Source organism: Eretmochelys imbricata, chromosome 2 (assembly GCF_965152235.1).
Source record: "Eretmochelys imbricata isolate rEreImb1 chromosome 2, rEreImb1.hap1, whole genome shotgun sequence".
Classification (NCBI taxonomy): Eukaryota; Metazoa; Chordata; order Testudines; family Cheloniidae; genus Eretmochelys; species Eretmochelys imbricata.
This window is the reverse complement of record NC_135573.1, coordinates 204,048,134-204,063,418: the sequence shown is the minus strand read 5'-3', so window position 1 is coordinate 204,063,418 and position 15,285 is coordinate 204,048,134. Positions and strand designations below refer to the sequence as shown.

General features: G+C 42.7%; 1 protein-coding gene across 5 annotated transcripts in view; it reads right to left on the bottom strand.

Annotated features, from left to right (window-relative positions):
* RFTN1 (raftlin, lipid raft linker 1) overlaps nt 1-15,285 on the bottom strand; it is a 110,791-nt gene that overhangs the window by 66,240 nt on the left and 29,266 nt on the right. For all 5 annotated transcript variants that reach the window (XM_077811298.1, XM_077811297.1, XM_077811299.1 and 2 more), the window contains exon 3: nt 7,599-7,785. In XM_077811298.1, the coding sequence (XP_077667424.1) occupies nt 7,599-7,785 (187 nt within the window). The remainder of the gene's footprint in view (nt 1-7,598; nt 7,786-15,285) is intronic.

Here is a 15,285-nt window from a genome sequence, read left to right as displayed (position 1 = left end):
CTCAGCCTTCTTTTGGTTAGGCTAAACAAGCCAAGCTCCTTGAGTCTCCTTTCATAAGACAGGTTTTCCATTCCTAGCAGCCCTTCTCTGTAACTGCTCCAGTTTGAATTAATCTTTCTTAAACATAGGAGACCAGAACTGCACACAATATTCCAGATGAGGTCTCACCAGTGCCTTGTATAATTGTAATAACACCTCCTTATCTCTACTGGAAATACCTCGCCTGATGCATCCCAAGACCGCATTAGCTTTTTTCACAGCCATATCACATTGGCGGCTCATAGTCATCCTGTGATCAACCAATACTCCGAGGTCCTTCTCCTCCTCCGTTACTTCCAAGTGACAGGTCCCCAGTTTATAACAAAAATTCTTGTTATTAATCCCTAAATACATGACCTTTCACTTTTCACTATTAAATTTCATCCTATTACTATTACTCCTACTCCAGTTTACAAGGTCATCCAGATCTTCCTGTATGATATCCTGGTCCTTCTCTGTATTGGCAATACCTCCCAGCTTTGTGTCATCCACAAACTTTATTAGCACATTCCTGCTTTTTGTGCCAAGGTCAGTAATAAAAAGATTAAATAAGATTGGTCCCAAAACTGATCCCTGAGGAACTCCACTAGTAACCTTCTTCCAGCTTGACAGTTCACCTTTCATTGTGACCAACTGTAGTCTCCCCTTTAATCAGTTCCTTATTCACCTTTCAATTTGCATATTGATCCCCATCTTTTCCAATTTAACGAATAATTCCCCATGTGGAACCGTAGCAAATGCCTTAGAGAAATCGAGGTAAATTAGATCCACTGCATTTCCTTTGTCTAAAAAATCTGTTACCTTTTCACAGAAGGAGATTAGGTTGGATTGATACGATCTACCTTTTGTAAAACCATATGCTGCTTGGGCTTCCCCTGACAGATAGGGAGTCAGAATCAGGGCCCAGGTTGCCTTATACCAACCTGCACCCATAGCTACCCTCTCAATAGTGCACAGGAATGCATCAGGATCATGTCTTAGGGCCCATCTTACATAGTCTTAGGCCCTGTGTCCAGGCACCACCCCCCACCATGGGACTCATCACATTCTGTAGGAGGTGTTGCTGCATGTTGGCTTGTTCCCTTATGAAATCTTTCAGGCTTTTCCGCCTGCCAAGCAAACAAAGCCTGCCTCTCCCTGTGGTGGGATTGTTCAAAACTTTGCAGGGTCTTCTGCATTTATTCTCGATGTTTTACCAGCCATTGCAGGGTCTCCTCCATCATGCAGGCTGCCAAACCCTTGCACTGGCTAAGAATCCAAGCCTCCATGTGTGGCAGGGCCCCCTTGCTCCTGCTTCTGCTCAAGTCCACAAACCATTCAGAGACGTTCATCGTGGTAAAACACCCAGTGTAGTTTATTTACCATGTTGATTCCCACCACCCTCGTACACCATACAGCCGTACTCCTTCAGTTTTAGGGAGCCCTCAGCTCCTGAGGCAAGCATGGAAGATATATATATCCCCCTGTCCCCATCCCCTTCCCTACTTCTTTCCTGTGCCTTTTTGTACCTCTGCCTAATGGCTGAATTAGCCTTCCAGGTCTCCTCCACCCACCAATTAGGTACGGCTCTTCTTAACAGAGTTTGTTCTGCAGTGTTTAATTGGAGCTGCAGTGATCAGAGTGCTGGCTCAGCTGCTGTTGCCCAGTGCTCTGTCACAGGTACTCTATAAGGTTAGCAGAACGGGGTCAATAAAAATACCTAGGTAAGTTAATGGAAATGTCCTGGTAATGTTAAAAAAAAGCCATACAATGACGTTGCAAACCCACACTGAGCATGTTAAAATGCAAAGACAATGCCAGAACAACAGCAGCAGCAGTAATTTACTGCACTTACATTGCACCTTTATCCATGGATCTCACCGTACTTTACAGGATGGGGTAAGTATTATTATCCCCATTTTATAGCTGGGAAAACTAAAGCACAGGAAGACTACAGTGAGTTGCTGGAAGCATCAGGAAGCTGCCTTGACATCCATCTCCTGCTCTGGCCACTAGGCATACCATCTGCTAGCACATGTCTAGGAGGGGTGATCCCACGAAAAACAAAATTCTAGAAATGCATGTCAATAGCAACCATGTTAAAATATCAGTCTGAAATAAAATGGAGTAATGCTGATGGAAGTATATAGACTAATTCAAAGGTACAATTAGATGTCTAGGTACACACAAATACCTGATTGATAGTACTGCACAAAAAAGAAACTAACAAAACTCTTTGATTTCTGCTATCTTCAGAAAGCAAGGAAGGATGTGGGAGAAAAACAGGACAGATAATGATCACTGTAAGAGAACTGAAAGTTTAAACAATAGCATCAAAACAATCAGTGTTAATAAGAAGCATTAGAAAAATAAGTAAGCTCTACAGTCTTTCAGATGCACCATACAGAATGGCAGTGAATAGTGAGATTGAGTGCTCATGAAAGCTAAACGATTTTTTTTGACTTAGCATAGCTCTTGTGTGCATTCTTGGTGATATTACAAAAACAGAAAGAGGCCATTTCTGGTTCAAAGGGTAGGTGACTTTGCTAATGAGTTTATGCTTGGAGCTGGACTGCCTACAATCTTCTAACACTAAATGTAAGCTCTCATTAGGTATAGTGTGTTCAGCAAATACAACAATCATCTTCTTCCACCCAATTGTTTAATTTAACAAAGGTGATTGTCATAAATATAAAGGGAAGGGTAACTACCTTTCTGTATACAGTGCTATAAAATCCCTCCTGGCCAGAAGCAACATCATGTTTCCTGTAAAGGGTTAAGAAACTCAGCTAACCTGGCTGGCACCTGACCCAAAGGACCAATAAGGGGACAAGATACTTTCAAATATTGGGGATGGGGAAGGGTTTTGTTTGTGCTCTTTGTTTACGTGGTTGTTCTCTCTTGGGACTGAGAGAGGCCAGACAGAAATCCATCTTCTCCAACCCATCCTAATCCAAGTCTCCAATATTGCAATCAGTATAGGTAAACCAGGCAAGGCGGATTAGTTTATCGTTTGTTTTATGTGAATTTTCCCTGTGTTAAGAGGGAGGTTTATTCCTGTTTTCTGTAACTTTAAGGTTTTGCCCAGAGGGGGATCCTCTGTGTTTTGAATCTGAATACCCTGTAAAGTATTTTCCATCCTGATTTTACAGAGATGATTTTTACCTTTCTTTTTTTAAAAATAAAATCCTTCTCTTAAGTACCTGACTGATTTTTCCATTGTTCCAAGATCCAGGGGTTTGGGTCTTTGATGATTTTGTAACCAATTGGTTAGGATATTATTCTCAAGCCTCCCTAGGAAAGGGGGTGTGTTGGGCTTGGGGGGATATTTTGGGGGAAGACGTCTCCAAGTGGTCTCTTTCCCTGTTCTTTGTTTAAAATGTTTGGTGGTGGCAGCATACTGTTCAAGGACAAGGTAAAGTTTGTACCTTGGGGGAGTTTTTAACCTAAGCTGGTAAGAATAAGCTTAGGGGGTCTTTCATGCAGGTCCCCACATCTGTACCCTTGAGTTCAGAGTGGGGAAGGAACCCTGACAGTGATAGATGTCAGACCTTTGCCAAACTTAAAGATACTTAACTGGTCTTTTTACTTGATCACAGATTAATCACATGTCCTTTATTTTATTTTATAAAATGTCTTCTGATAAGGATGATTTTTCTGAAGCAGCCTTGAAATCCTTTTTTTCTGTCATGTAAAATCAGGGTTATTCCATTTAGACTGCAGAACAGACTGTGCAAAAAAGCCTTCTGCCCAGCCCCTCGCAACAGCTATCTGAGTTTAGTCAGCTGCCCATCTCTCTTCATTTTGCTTGAGATCTTCAAAATTCGCATTTTCCCCTTGTTCTGTGGCAGTAGCCACCATCACACATTTGGCCAAAGTCAGAGGCCACCTAAATGATTCTAAGGGAGTCTAAACTGGTGTAATTCACCCTTCTGTTGGGTTTTTTTTCTGCTATACCTCCTTTTCATCGCCTAAACACATAAATTACACCATCTTAGACCCATTCAGACTCAGTGAACCAAACTGAGAGATGGGAGTTAAGGGAATGCAAACAAATAGAGTGTGAATATAACGGGACTCTGACTGACTCAGACTCTCCACTTCCTTATATCTTGTATACTCATTCACAGATATGCAAAGTGGGTGTAAAACACTGTCCCCAGTACAAGTGAGCAGAGAATTCAGATTTGGTTCAGTTTCACGCAGGTGTAAATTACTACACAAGGTGCAAGGCACTGACAAATCAAGCTCACTGAGTGTAAGATAATGTCATGTACATGCCCACTAGCCCACTTTTACAGTCAATCCTGAAAGGTGCTGAGCTCTCTAGCCCAACAAAACACTTAAGCATGTGTTTAATTTAAGCAAGTAGTCTGAGTAACTTCAAGGGAGCTACTCACATGGGAACTACTACCCATTTTGCAACTGGAGAAACTGAGGCATAGCTCTGGTCAGTGACTGGCCCAATATTATGCAGGACATCTGTGGAAGAGACAGGAACAGACCCCACATCTCTTTATTCCCAGTCCTGTGTCTCAGTCACAAAACTGTGATCCCCTTTGTCAAGAATATTGGTAGGTTGCAAAACAGCATGAAGTTCCTTATTTATAAAAAGAAGGGCTGGTCTACACTATGCGAGGGGGGGAGGTGGAAAATGGATCTAAGTTAGGCAACTTCAGCTATGTGAATAATGTAGCTGAAATCGACATACTTAGATCTACTTACTGCAGTGATTTCACTGCGGTGTCCCATCGATTCTCCTTGCATTTCTCATTGAAGTGGAGTACCAGAGTCTATGCTAGAGCAACCGGCGATCAATTTATCATGTCTAGTGTAGACATGATAAATCGACCCCCACTGGATTGATCGCTGCCCGTTATCTGGCCGGTAGTGTAGACAAGCCCCAAAGCAGGTCCGTATAGAATGACAATTCTTTTAAAAAGTCAATCTACCTGGGATACTTAATGCCTATATGTAATTTGTAATGAAACATGGAGCCTTTCTCCCTTAGGCCACTGACTCAAATTTGGCCCTATCTGCAGCTGGTAGGAATGGCAAGTCACTACTGTCTGATGATCATTTGGTAGGCTGTATGAAGTGAGACAGTGGTCTGACTCCAATTTCTATTGAACAAGTATCCAAACCACAATTAGCCTCCTTGCCTGAATCCTCAGCAGAAAAAGATAAGGACAAGAATAGGAAATGGAGAATGAAATACCCTCTAATTCCTGGAAATTATTCCAGCATAGTAGGGCTTCTTCTTCTTATGGCTGATGTAGATGTAGAACAACAACTACAATTTCACATGTAAATGTTTAAGTCAGATAATTGAATCAGGAGTAGAGGATTGTAATGCTGTGATGCCTCCTTCGTATTTGTGAAGCAGGCATTATGTTGTTATATGTTCCACAGTCTGTTTGAGGTGCCCACAGTCACATATTGGAGGGCTTTTAATTTTCCATTTGTGCATGAAGTGTCCACATCTGCCATGGTTTATGCAAATTCTGTTTGGTGCTGTCCATAAGCTTCACGGAAGATCAAAGCCAGGGATCTTCTGCATCAGGTCTTTCACAAGGTGTTTGTGACTTCTTGCGAACTCCACTCAGCTTTCCAAGCTCCATCAGGGTTGAAGTCACATTGTTATAAGTTAAGCGCATAGGTCCAAAAGGGCTTGCATGACTTCAAGCGGTGGTGAGGGACATCGTTGAGGTCCTAGTGGATGGGGAGACATTAGTTTTTCTCGATTCGCTGGACTTCTCAGAGGGTTCTGGCATTGCGGTGAATATATGGGAAAGCGATGTGCAACAGCAGGGGCAGCCAGGGTGTTGGGGTCAACTTGAGGGTTCCAGTGATACATCACATTGCAATGTTTAGTTGGACATCAACAAGTTGAGTATGGCTATTTCAGTCCACACCGGTGCACAGTACTCAGCTCGGGAATACACAAGGGCCATCACTGATGTCCATAGCACTAATGCTCCTCAGCTTGTGCTTGCCAGTTTCTGGACCGGGTAGACCCTTGTCTTCGTCTCAGGGGCTACCTTCTTCAGCTGGTCGTGGAAGGTTAGTGTGTGGTCCAGCTTCACTCCTATATAAGTTGGAGAGAGGTCATGTTGCACAGTGTTGCAGCAGAAGGTCACTTTCAGGGTGCGCTTAGAATTCCTATTATCAAGATGGAATGCGGTGACTGCTGTTTTGTGAGGGTTTGGCCTGAGCCTCCATTTCCGGAGATTCTCCTCCATGGTGTTTAGGTCCCCGTTCAAGGTCGACTTGATGTTATTGAAGGTGGTTGCTTGTGTTGCCAGAGCAAAGTCATCCACATATACAAATCTGCACGACTTCATTGGTGGCATGTTGCTCGTGTAGGCATTGAAGAGCGTTGGCATGAGTACTGAGCCTTATGGCAATCCATTGTTGAAGAACCGGGGCAAGCTGACTTTGTCGTCCAAATGGACAAGTATCTGCCTATTGCTCAACATCGTCCACAGCAGGCTTAGTGTTTTGAGGCAGGGGATAATCCTTGCAAGCTTCAGCGTCAGGCCTTTAATCTAGACCGTATCGTAGCAATGCTGAGAAGCATTTGTGATATGAGAAGACTGCACTGCTTGTTTGTACTTGTCCTGCAAATAGTGGACTGTGGTCCCCATGGCTATCAATCCAGCATGAAACGGATTCTCTTTGAAGTCTTTAAATAAAAAATGTGAGGACTTCAGTAACTCAGCCAGAGGTTATGGGCCTACTACAGCAGTGGGTCAGTGAGGTTCTGTGGCCTGCAATATGCAAGAGGGCAGACTAGATAATCATGATGGTCCCTTCTGGCCTTAAAGTTTATGAGTCTAAAGGTATTTTTCAAAACTCTTTACTAAAAATTTTAATTCTATTATGAATGTTTATTCTCAATTTCTCTCTCTCTCTGTTTGGAATGACTAAGCAGAAAAATCTATTGATTTTTATTAAATTGGGAGATTAAAACATAGAAGGAATTGTGTTCCCTTTTATTTATTCATCCCTAGCCACTGAATGTATTACACAAAAATACTCAGTACAATTTTAAACACAGAATAAAGCAAACAGACTCATTTTCTGTTGATTTAAAATGAGTTGTACTGGGTTGGAAAATTAAAAGTACTTTTATAGTTTTGGGGGTAAAGTTTGTAGATAGGTACAAAAATGCACGTTACTTTACAATTTTCAGATTAATTGTGTTATCCACTGGCTGTATGCCTCTTCAAAGTAAATATTTTTCTAGCTGCATTTAATCCAATAAATTATTAGAGTAAAGGACACAAAATGGACTGTTTTAGCAAATTATTAGTCACATGGATTGTTTGCTTTTTCATGACAACACATTCCAAAATATAAAGCAGATTTCAACTTGTTATTTTCTGTCTTAGCTGACAAAATGCAGATGGATTATAAACATGAAGAACATGTTAAGTCTATTCAAGCCTACAAATAAATATCCAAGCCTTGCACAGCAAACATTAGCAATGACATTGCTATAATTTCCTGATCTAGGTCAAAACTCAGCAGGAAATCTCATTGTCTATTTTTATCCCAGCTCACTGGAAGTGCTTTACCTTTCTGTCTTCTTGATCAGCACAGCCCTGAAGATTTGTTCCTGGGGAGTCCTCTCTTTTTTATCAGTTGGCTGCACAAAAGGGTGGACAGCAGCCAAGATGAAACCCTGCTGATACAGTTCTTGCAGCTGAGATGGAAGATCACACCAGGAAGAGAGCCTGATTGCAGAGGATCTTGGTAGCTCAGCTGGAAACAAAAACAAAAAATAAACTGATCAATAATCCTAAAGTAAACTATCTTTTTTTGTATTCCAGCCTCTTTGGAAGTAAGCATGCTTCACACTGATGTGCACCATTCCATCTGATTTACCTGTAGCTAACTGAGATTTACTTGATTCCAGAATTGTTAACAGATTGTTTTGCAAAAGGGTTAATTACTGCATAAATGATTTGTACAATTAGATGTAAAGGGTCAGACTCACAATAAAATACAAAGTTTGCTGGATTTTTCGTGGATAGCATGGGGAGAGAAGACTTAGTAAGCATGCAGCAGTAGGCACCATTCCAAGTTTCAGGAGACATCATTCTATCCCACTATAATGATCAGCACCAATGGTCAAAATGTAACACAAGAACAAGGGGACATTCATTAATGAATGTAAAAGATGACAAATTCAAAAATAATAGAAGGAAGCACTCTTTTTTCCGCACAATGCACAGACTGCAGGACTCATTGCAACATAATGCCAGTGAGGCCAAGATCCCAGCAAGATTTTAAAAAATGGATATTCATATGAATAAAAAGAATATCCAGTCATAATAAGTGGGATAATCTTCCCACCCACACTCTACCTACTGCGGATTATTATCCCTTTCTCTGAAGCACTTGGTGCCGGCTACTACAAACAGATGGACCTTGGGTCTGATCCAGTCTGACAGATCCTATCTTATCCCAGTAGCCCTGCATACTTGACAAGAGACTCTGTAAATCATTTACAACAACCTTCCTGCACCTGCCTCAGCCACTCTCCATACTTTTTCAAGTGTTATCTGCAAACACATCTTTCCTCCCTGGCTTTGCTGTTTAATTCCTCTCTCCCTCGGCTATCATTCATTTTTTAACTAACTACAACCCAAGAGCCTAGTTTTGTGAGGTGAGGTGCCAAGTGCCCTCAATGCCCACTGAAATCGATGGGAGTTGAGAGCACTCAGCCGTTTGCAGGAAGTGCTCTGCTCCCCACAGGACTGGACCCTTGCTGTAAGTTGCACTGGAATAGAGTTTGTTGAAAGATGCTAGTTATGCAAAATAAAGGTTTATTGTATTTCATTTCCCATCAGATTGTGTGGGTATCCTTTATGAATAATGAAAGAAGTTATCAAAAACTAATAAATATTCAAAACCAATAATAGTGAGGAATAATTTAAATAATAATAGGATAGCTATGCCATGTACACTTTTTCTTAACACATAAGAACGTGTTCCAGACAAGGATAATGAAGCTTTTGATTGAAGGCTATATGACAGTTTTTTAATTGTGTAAATAAAAAGAGAAACCTAAGAAATGTACATGGTGACAGACACTTCAGCTCTCTAAGATCTATAACAGCACACAAATCACTTGGGGTTCATAAAAAGAGCTATCCAATAAATAATGTATAATAAATATAAATAATGAAACACGCTGTTAATTATATTGGTCCTATTAGGGAGTAAAGTGGAGGGAAAAGCCCAAGTGTCCAAACTCTACTTATGTGTTGTTCAAAATGCTTACCTCCTCTGGAGAGCTCTCCCTTCCACTTCTTCTAATGACTATTCACTGTGAGCCCCAGAGTATACGAGAAGTAATTATATTAATAAAAAGAAAATGTAGGCTGAAATAGCTTTCTAACAGTGAGATCTATCAAGAATGTGGAATAGTTTCTCAAAGGGAATGGTGGGAGCCCTATTGTGTGAGAAATTTAGAACTGACCTCGACAAACCCCTGGAGCATATGTAGTAGAGAACAATGCCACACTAGCCAGTGGACAGTAAAGAGCTAGGTTATCTAGTCTACCCTATGTTTTGAGATATAAAAACTCACCCACAGAACATTTCTGCTAAAATGTTGACAGTTAATGTTGACATTGATTTATCCTCAGTATGCTTCAGAGTTAACACCCTACATCAATGAATAGGGGTGATTTAACTTCTCAGAGCTATTGTTTAAAGAACAATGGGAGCTGCAGGGGCCATGCCTGCAGGCAGAGGCAGCGCACAGAGCTGCCTGGCCATGCCTTCACCTAGGAGCTGAGCAAGGGGAATGTCACTCCTTCCGGGGAGACTCCCAGGTAAGCGCTGCTGAGAGTCCGCCTCACCCCGTCCTCTGCCCCAACCCCTGTCCCCTTCTATACCCAAACTGTGCTGGGGGGGGCAGTGGCCCAAGAACTGCCCCAGCAGAGGCCGGTGTGACTGGTGCAGGGGCTGCCTGAGCTGCCTCTGATCCAGGTGCACCGGCCACTGCAAAAGTCACGGAGGTCATGGAAAGTTGCGGAATCCGTGACAAACTCGCAGCCTCACTCATGCTTACCTTGGGCATGGACACTGAATGTGTCTTTACCTATGTCTGGATTATTTTGCATACACCCTAAAAGAAAGATTTGGGGATCTAAAAGAAGGTCAGCACCAATGTTCCCTCTAATTTTTGACAGGCCATGTGCGCAAAATATTTCTTCTGTGCAAATTAGTGTGCGCGCAGTGTTTTGCCGTGTGCGCGGGGTTTAGGATCTGTGTGCGCGCACACGTGCGCAGCTTAGAGGGAACAGCGGTCAGCACATTAGTATGAGACAGTTGCCGAATTACTTCCTCCCAAATGCCAAATACGATGGGAAAATGTCAAAGCAAACATATTTGTGCCCCAAGACAAGCACTTTAAAAATCCTTAGTATTATTTCCATCTATCTTAACACTCTCATAGAGCCTCATCCAACCCCCAATTAAAGTCAATGGAACAAGTCCTATTGACTTCAATAACTGATAGCATCTTTCACCTGAAGATCTCAAAGCATTTCAAAGTATGATTTATCCACATTTTAAAGATGGGAAAACTGAAGCTGTGAAGTAAAGTGTCATACCCAAGGTCACACAGCAGGTCAGTGGCAGAGCAAACCTTTCCACAATTCCAGTATTTACAATAATTACACACGGCAAACCTGTGTATCCTGCCACAGGTCCAGTAAATTCTGAACAGGTTTTTCTGTGGTATCAATCTTGGTTTTAAAGTGACTGTAGTTCTACTAACATTTTTGCAGATTCTGCTCCACATTTCCATGTTTATTGTTACACTTCACATCCTGACCTCAGTGACTGCTCTGTTTATTCAGTCTAGGTTCAGATGAGAATGTGAGAAGCTTGTAAATGACAGATGCTGTATTTTTCAATTTAGCTAAAGTTGAAAGTAGAAACAGAAGTGTGGGGTGTGTTTGGAACTGATTCCCAGGCAAATTAGGTTGCTGCTTGGCTGATAATTGAAGCTGCAACTATTTCCAGCAGTACTCATTACCAACAGATTAAACAGTATCTTACAGATCCTGGAGAAGGAAAAGAATATTCCCCCATGAAACAACTGACATCCATAAGGGCCATGAGATTCCTGGAGTCTACAACTCCAGGGTCAGCCCATAAATTCTATATTGCTAATAGGAGAGATCTCAGATTGTTTCCCTCCCGCAGAGAAACACTGGGAGGCAGAGCAGGCACAGAATTCTATAGGGTGAACTGTAAAAAATTTGAAGGGGATTGTTCCCTCAGGTGCTTGGGCCTGTGCAAGGTGGAGGTGCAATTTCCCAACCTCACAGATCCTGAGGTCCACAGGGAAGCGAAGACTGAGAATCACAGATGAAGAGGCAGCTACAGCGAAGGGACTCCTTGGAGTTGTTCTGGTGGCCTCATCTTCTCCTGACTGCACAGCTCTTTCTGGAACAAGGCTACCATTTGGTGAACACTTTCTGGCTGCAAACTAGTAGCTGAGCAGGAGAATCCACAGAAATCAACACTGCTTCCAACAGCATTAACTTCCTCTCGGAATTTGAAATAGAACTCAGAAAGGCTAGCAAGGAATGGCACCACAGAGAGCGACTAGTACCTAGGTCCATCTCCTTCTTCCCCAAAACCCTGCAAAGCCTAGTCCCTGCAGAGAGGCTTCTAACAAGTTCTTATGATGGGCAGATGATGCCATAAATCTGCAACTCCCCTAGTGTCCCACAGGACAGAGTCCAATGGATCTCTGTCTCCTCTGCTTGTTGCACCAGAGGGGATAATTTGGACTTCTTTCCTTTTGTCAACCATAGTGACCCTCTCAGAAGCCACGTAAAGATATGGAGAGTATTTACTTTGGTAGCACTGTCCCCCTGTTTGCATAGAAAATGGCACTGGTGATGTCCAAAGCTCCCAGTGTTCACCCACTTATGCCTATCCCAGGTCTTGTCCCTGAATCACAAGGTGATCTGTTCCAAAAGACAATGAGCTAAATCCACAAAAAGGACTTAGGCTTTGCTGAGGGCAGGGGTTCTCAAACTTCATTGCACCATTACCCCCTTCTGACAACAAAAATTACTACATGACCCCAGGATGGGGGACCAAAGCCTGAGCCTGCCCGAGTCCCACCACCTCAGGTGGGGTGAGAGGGGGGCCCGAGCCCCACCACCTTGGGAGGGAGGGGGGCAAAGCCAAAGCCCCAGGGCTTCAGCCCAAGGCAGGGGGCCTGTAACATGACCCCCAGTCCCCAGGACTGAAGCCCTTGGGCTTGAGCCCCTGGCGGTGGGATTCAGGGTTCTGCTTCAGCCCCTGGCCCCATGTAGTCTAAGCTAGCCCTGGTGACCCCATTAAAAAGGGGTCCAACCCATTTTGGGGTCCTGACCAACAATTTGAGAACCGCTGGCCTAGGGAACTTTAATGGTGGAAACTGAGGCGCCAAGGGATTTTAGGCATAAACAGAATTAGGCAGCAGATGAGTGAGGTTTTGATGAACTCTGGTGCCTAAATGTTGGATTTAGAAGCTTAATGTGACAATTAGAACAAGTCTTTTTGTGGTTCTGGGCCAATGTTTATAAATACTGTTGTTCCCTTAAGGACTCCATAACCCCTGGAATTAAGCCAAAACACCCATAGCAATTGTGCTAGGGTCTATGCTGAGATAAGCAGATGCATCCTTTATCAGATATTAAGAGAGAAGAATATTAAAAATGCAGTGGGCTGTTCCACCTGTATCAAACAATTAGACTTGGATAACTCTGGGAAGCTGCAGTCTACACCTTTCACAAATAAGAACTATAAGGAAATTATGTGAAATAATACATCAGTTGTCCGCACCCATGATTAGGAGGACAATCATATAAATATATTAAACTTTTCATATTATGCAAATATCTTAACAAAATCTGAAAATAATCATAGAATCATAGATTCATAGAATTGTAGGACTGGAAGGGACATCGAGAGGTCTTCTAGTCCAGTCCCCTATACTCATGGCAGGACTAAGTATTCTAGGCCAGTCCTGACAGGTGTTTGTCTAACTTGCTCTTAAAAATCCTCTAATGATTCAGATTCCACAGACAATTTATTCCAGTGCTTAACTACCCTCACAGGAAGTTTTTCCTAATGTCCAACCTAAGCCACCCTTGCTGCAATTTAAGCTTCTTGTCCTATCATCAGAGGTTAAGGAGAAGAATTTTTCTCCCTCCTCCTTGTAACAACTTTTTATGTACTTGAAAACTGTTATCATGTCCCCTCTCAGTCTTCTCTTTTCCAGACCAAACAAGCCCAATTTTTTCAATCTTCCCTCATCCGTCATGTTTTCTAGACCTTTAATCGTTTTTAGAAGGAGTACTTGTGGCACCTTAGAGACTAACCAATTTATTTGAGCATGAGCTTTCGTGAGCTACAGCTCACTTCATTGGATGCATACCGTGGAAACTGCAGCAGACATTAGTTGCTCTTCTCTGGACTTTCTCCAATTTGTCCGTATCTTTCCTGAAATGTGGCACCCAGAACTGAACACAATACTTCAGTTGAGACCTAATCATCATAGAGTAGAGCGGAAGAATTACTTCTCGTGTCTTGCTTACAACACTCCTGCTAGCACATCCCAGAACAATGTTTGCTTTTTTGGCACCAGTGTTACACTGTTGACTCACATTTAGCTTGTGATCTGCTATGACCCCCAGATCCCCTCTTGCAGTACTTCTTCTTAGGCAGCCATTTCCCATTTTGCACGTGTGCAACTGACTGTTCCTTCCTAATGCAGTACTTTGCATTTGTCCTTGTTGAATTTCATCCTATTTACTTCAGACCATTTCTCCAGTTTGTCCAGTTCATTTTGAATTTTAATCCTCTCCTCCCAAGCACTTGCAACCCCTCCCAGCTTGGTATCATCTGCAAATGTTATAAGTGTGCTCGCTATGCCATTATTAAGGATACGATTCTGTCACAGAGGTCATGGATTCCATGACTTTCTGGGACCTCTGAGACTTCTTCTGGGGTAGGGCTAGAGAAACTGTTAGTACTGGGGCTGCCGGAGCAGCGGCCACCAAAACATCTGGCTAGCGGTCAGCCCCTGGTCTGTTGTTGCAGCAGCCAGCAGCTAGAGCAGCAGCCAGCCCCAGAGCAGTGGCCCCTGGAACATCTGGCTAGCAGTCAGCCCCAAGGCCACTGGAACAGCAGCCAGTGGCCAGCCCCAGGGATGCTGGAGCAGTGGCCCCCAGAAACCTGACCAGAGGTCAGCCCCAGGACTGCCGAACTGCTGACTGACAGCCTGCCGCCAGAGCAGCAGTCCTTGGCCCACTGGAGCAGCAGCCAGGGCTGGGTGAGCCTCTGCTGCAGGAGCAAGGGCAGGGCTGGAGCAGCTGCAAGCCCCAGCAGCGCTCTGTTTGACTTCCCCTCAGGGTACTTGTAGAAAAAGTCAGGGACAGGTGGCGGGCTTCCGTAAATTTCTGTTTATTGCCCGCCATCTGTCCCTGACTTTTACTAAAAATACCAACAACAGAATCTTAACCTTAGCCATTATCTAAATCATTGATGAAGATATTGAACAGAAATGGACACTTGATATGCCCTTCCAGTAAACCACTGATAACTACTCTCTGGGAATGATTTTCCAACCAATTCTGCACCAACCTTATAGTAGCTCCATCTGGTTGTATTTCCCTAGTTTGTTTATGAGGTTATGTGAGACAGTATCAAAAGCATTACTAAAGTCAAGATATACCACATCTACCACTTGTCCCTTATCCACGAGGCTTGTTAGAAATAGTTAGAAAGCTATTGAGTTGGTTTGACTTAATATGTCTTTCCCCCGAATTTTAACCTTTCCCATTTGACAAGGAGTAATGTCCCTCTCCATACCTTATGTTTCTAACACAGCTAAAGTAAACATTACTCCTTTTGTTTTCTTTCTACTTGTGCAACGACATAATCAAGGAACTCAACATAGCCCCGGGAAGAGCATTTGTTAGTTATCTGCCAAAGTTGTATTTATTTAATCTCTCTGCACTAGAGGAGTATTTTTAAAAATATTTTTAAGATAGTTAGAAAACTACAGGAAATCCCTCAACCAGATTATAACATTTTTAAGACAAGTGAAATTTAGAGCCTCAACTTCTGAGCACTGCCACTTAAAAAATTAGAAAAAGGAGAATGGGCATAGTGCTTCACTATAAGCTGTAACAACCTATGTTATGGGATTTTTCTTTTAAAAAAATCTATTTATTTATT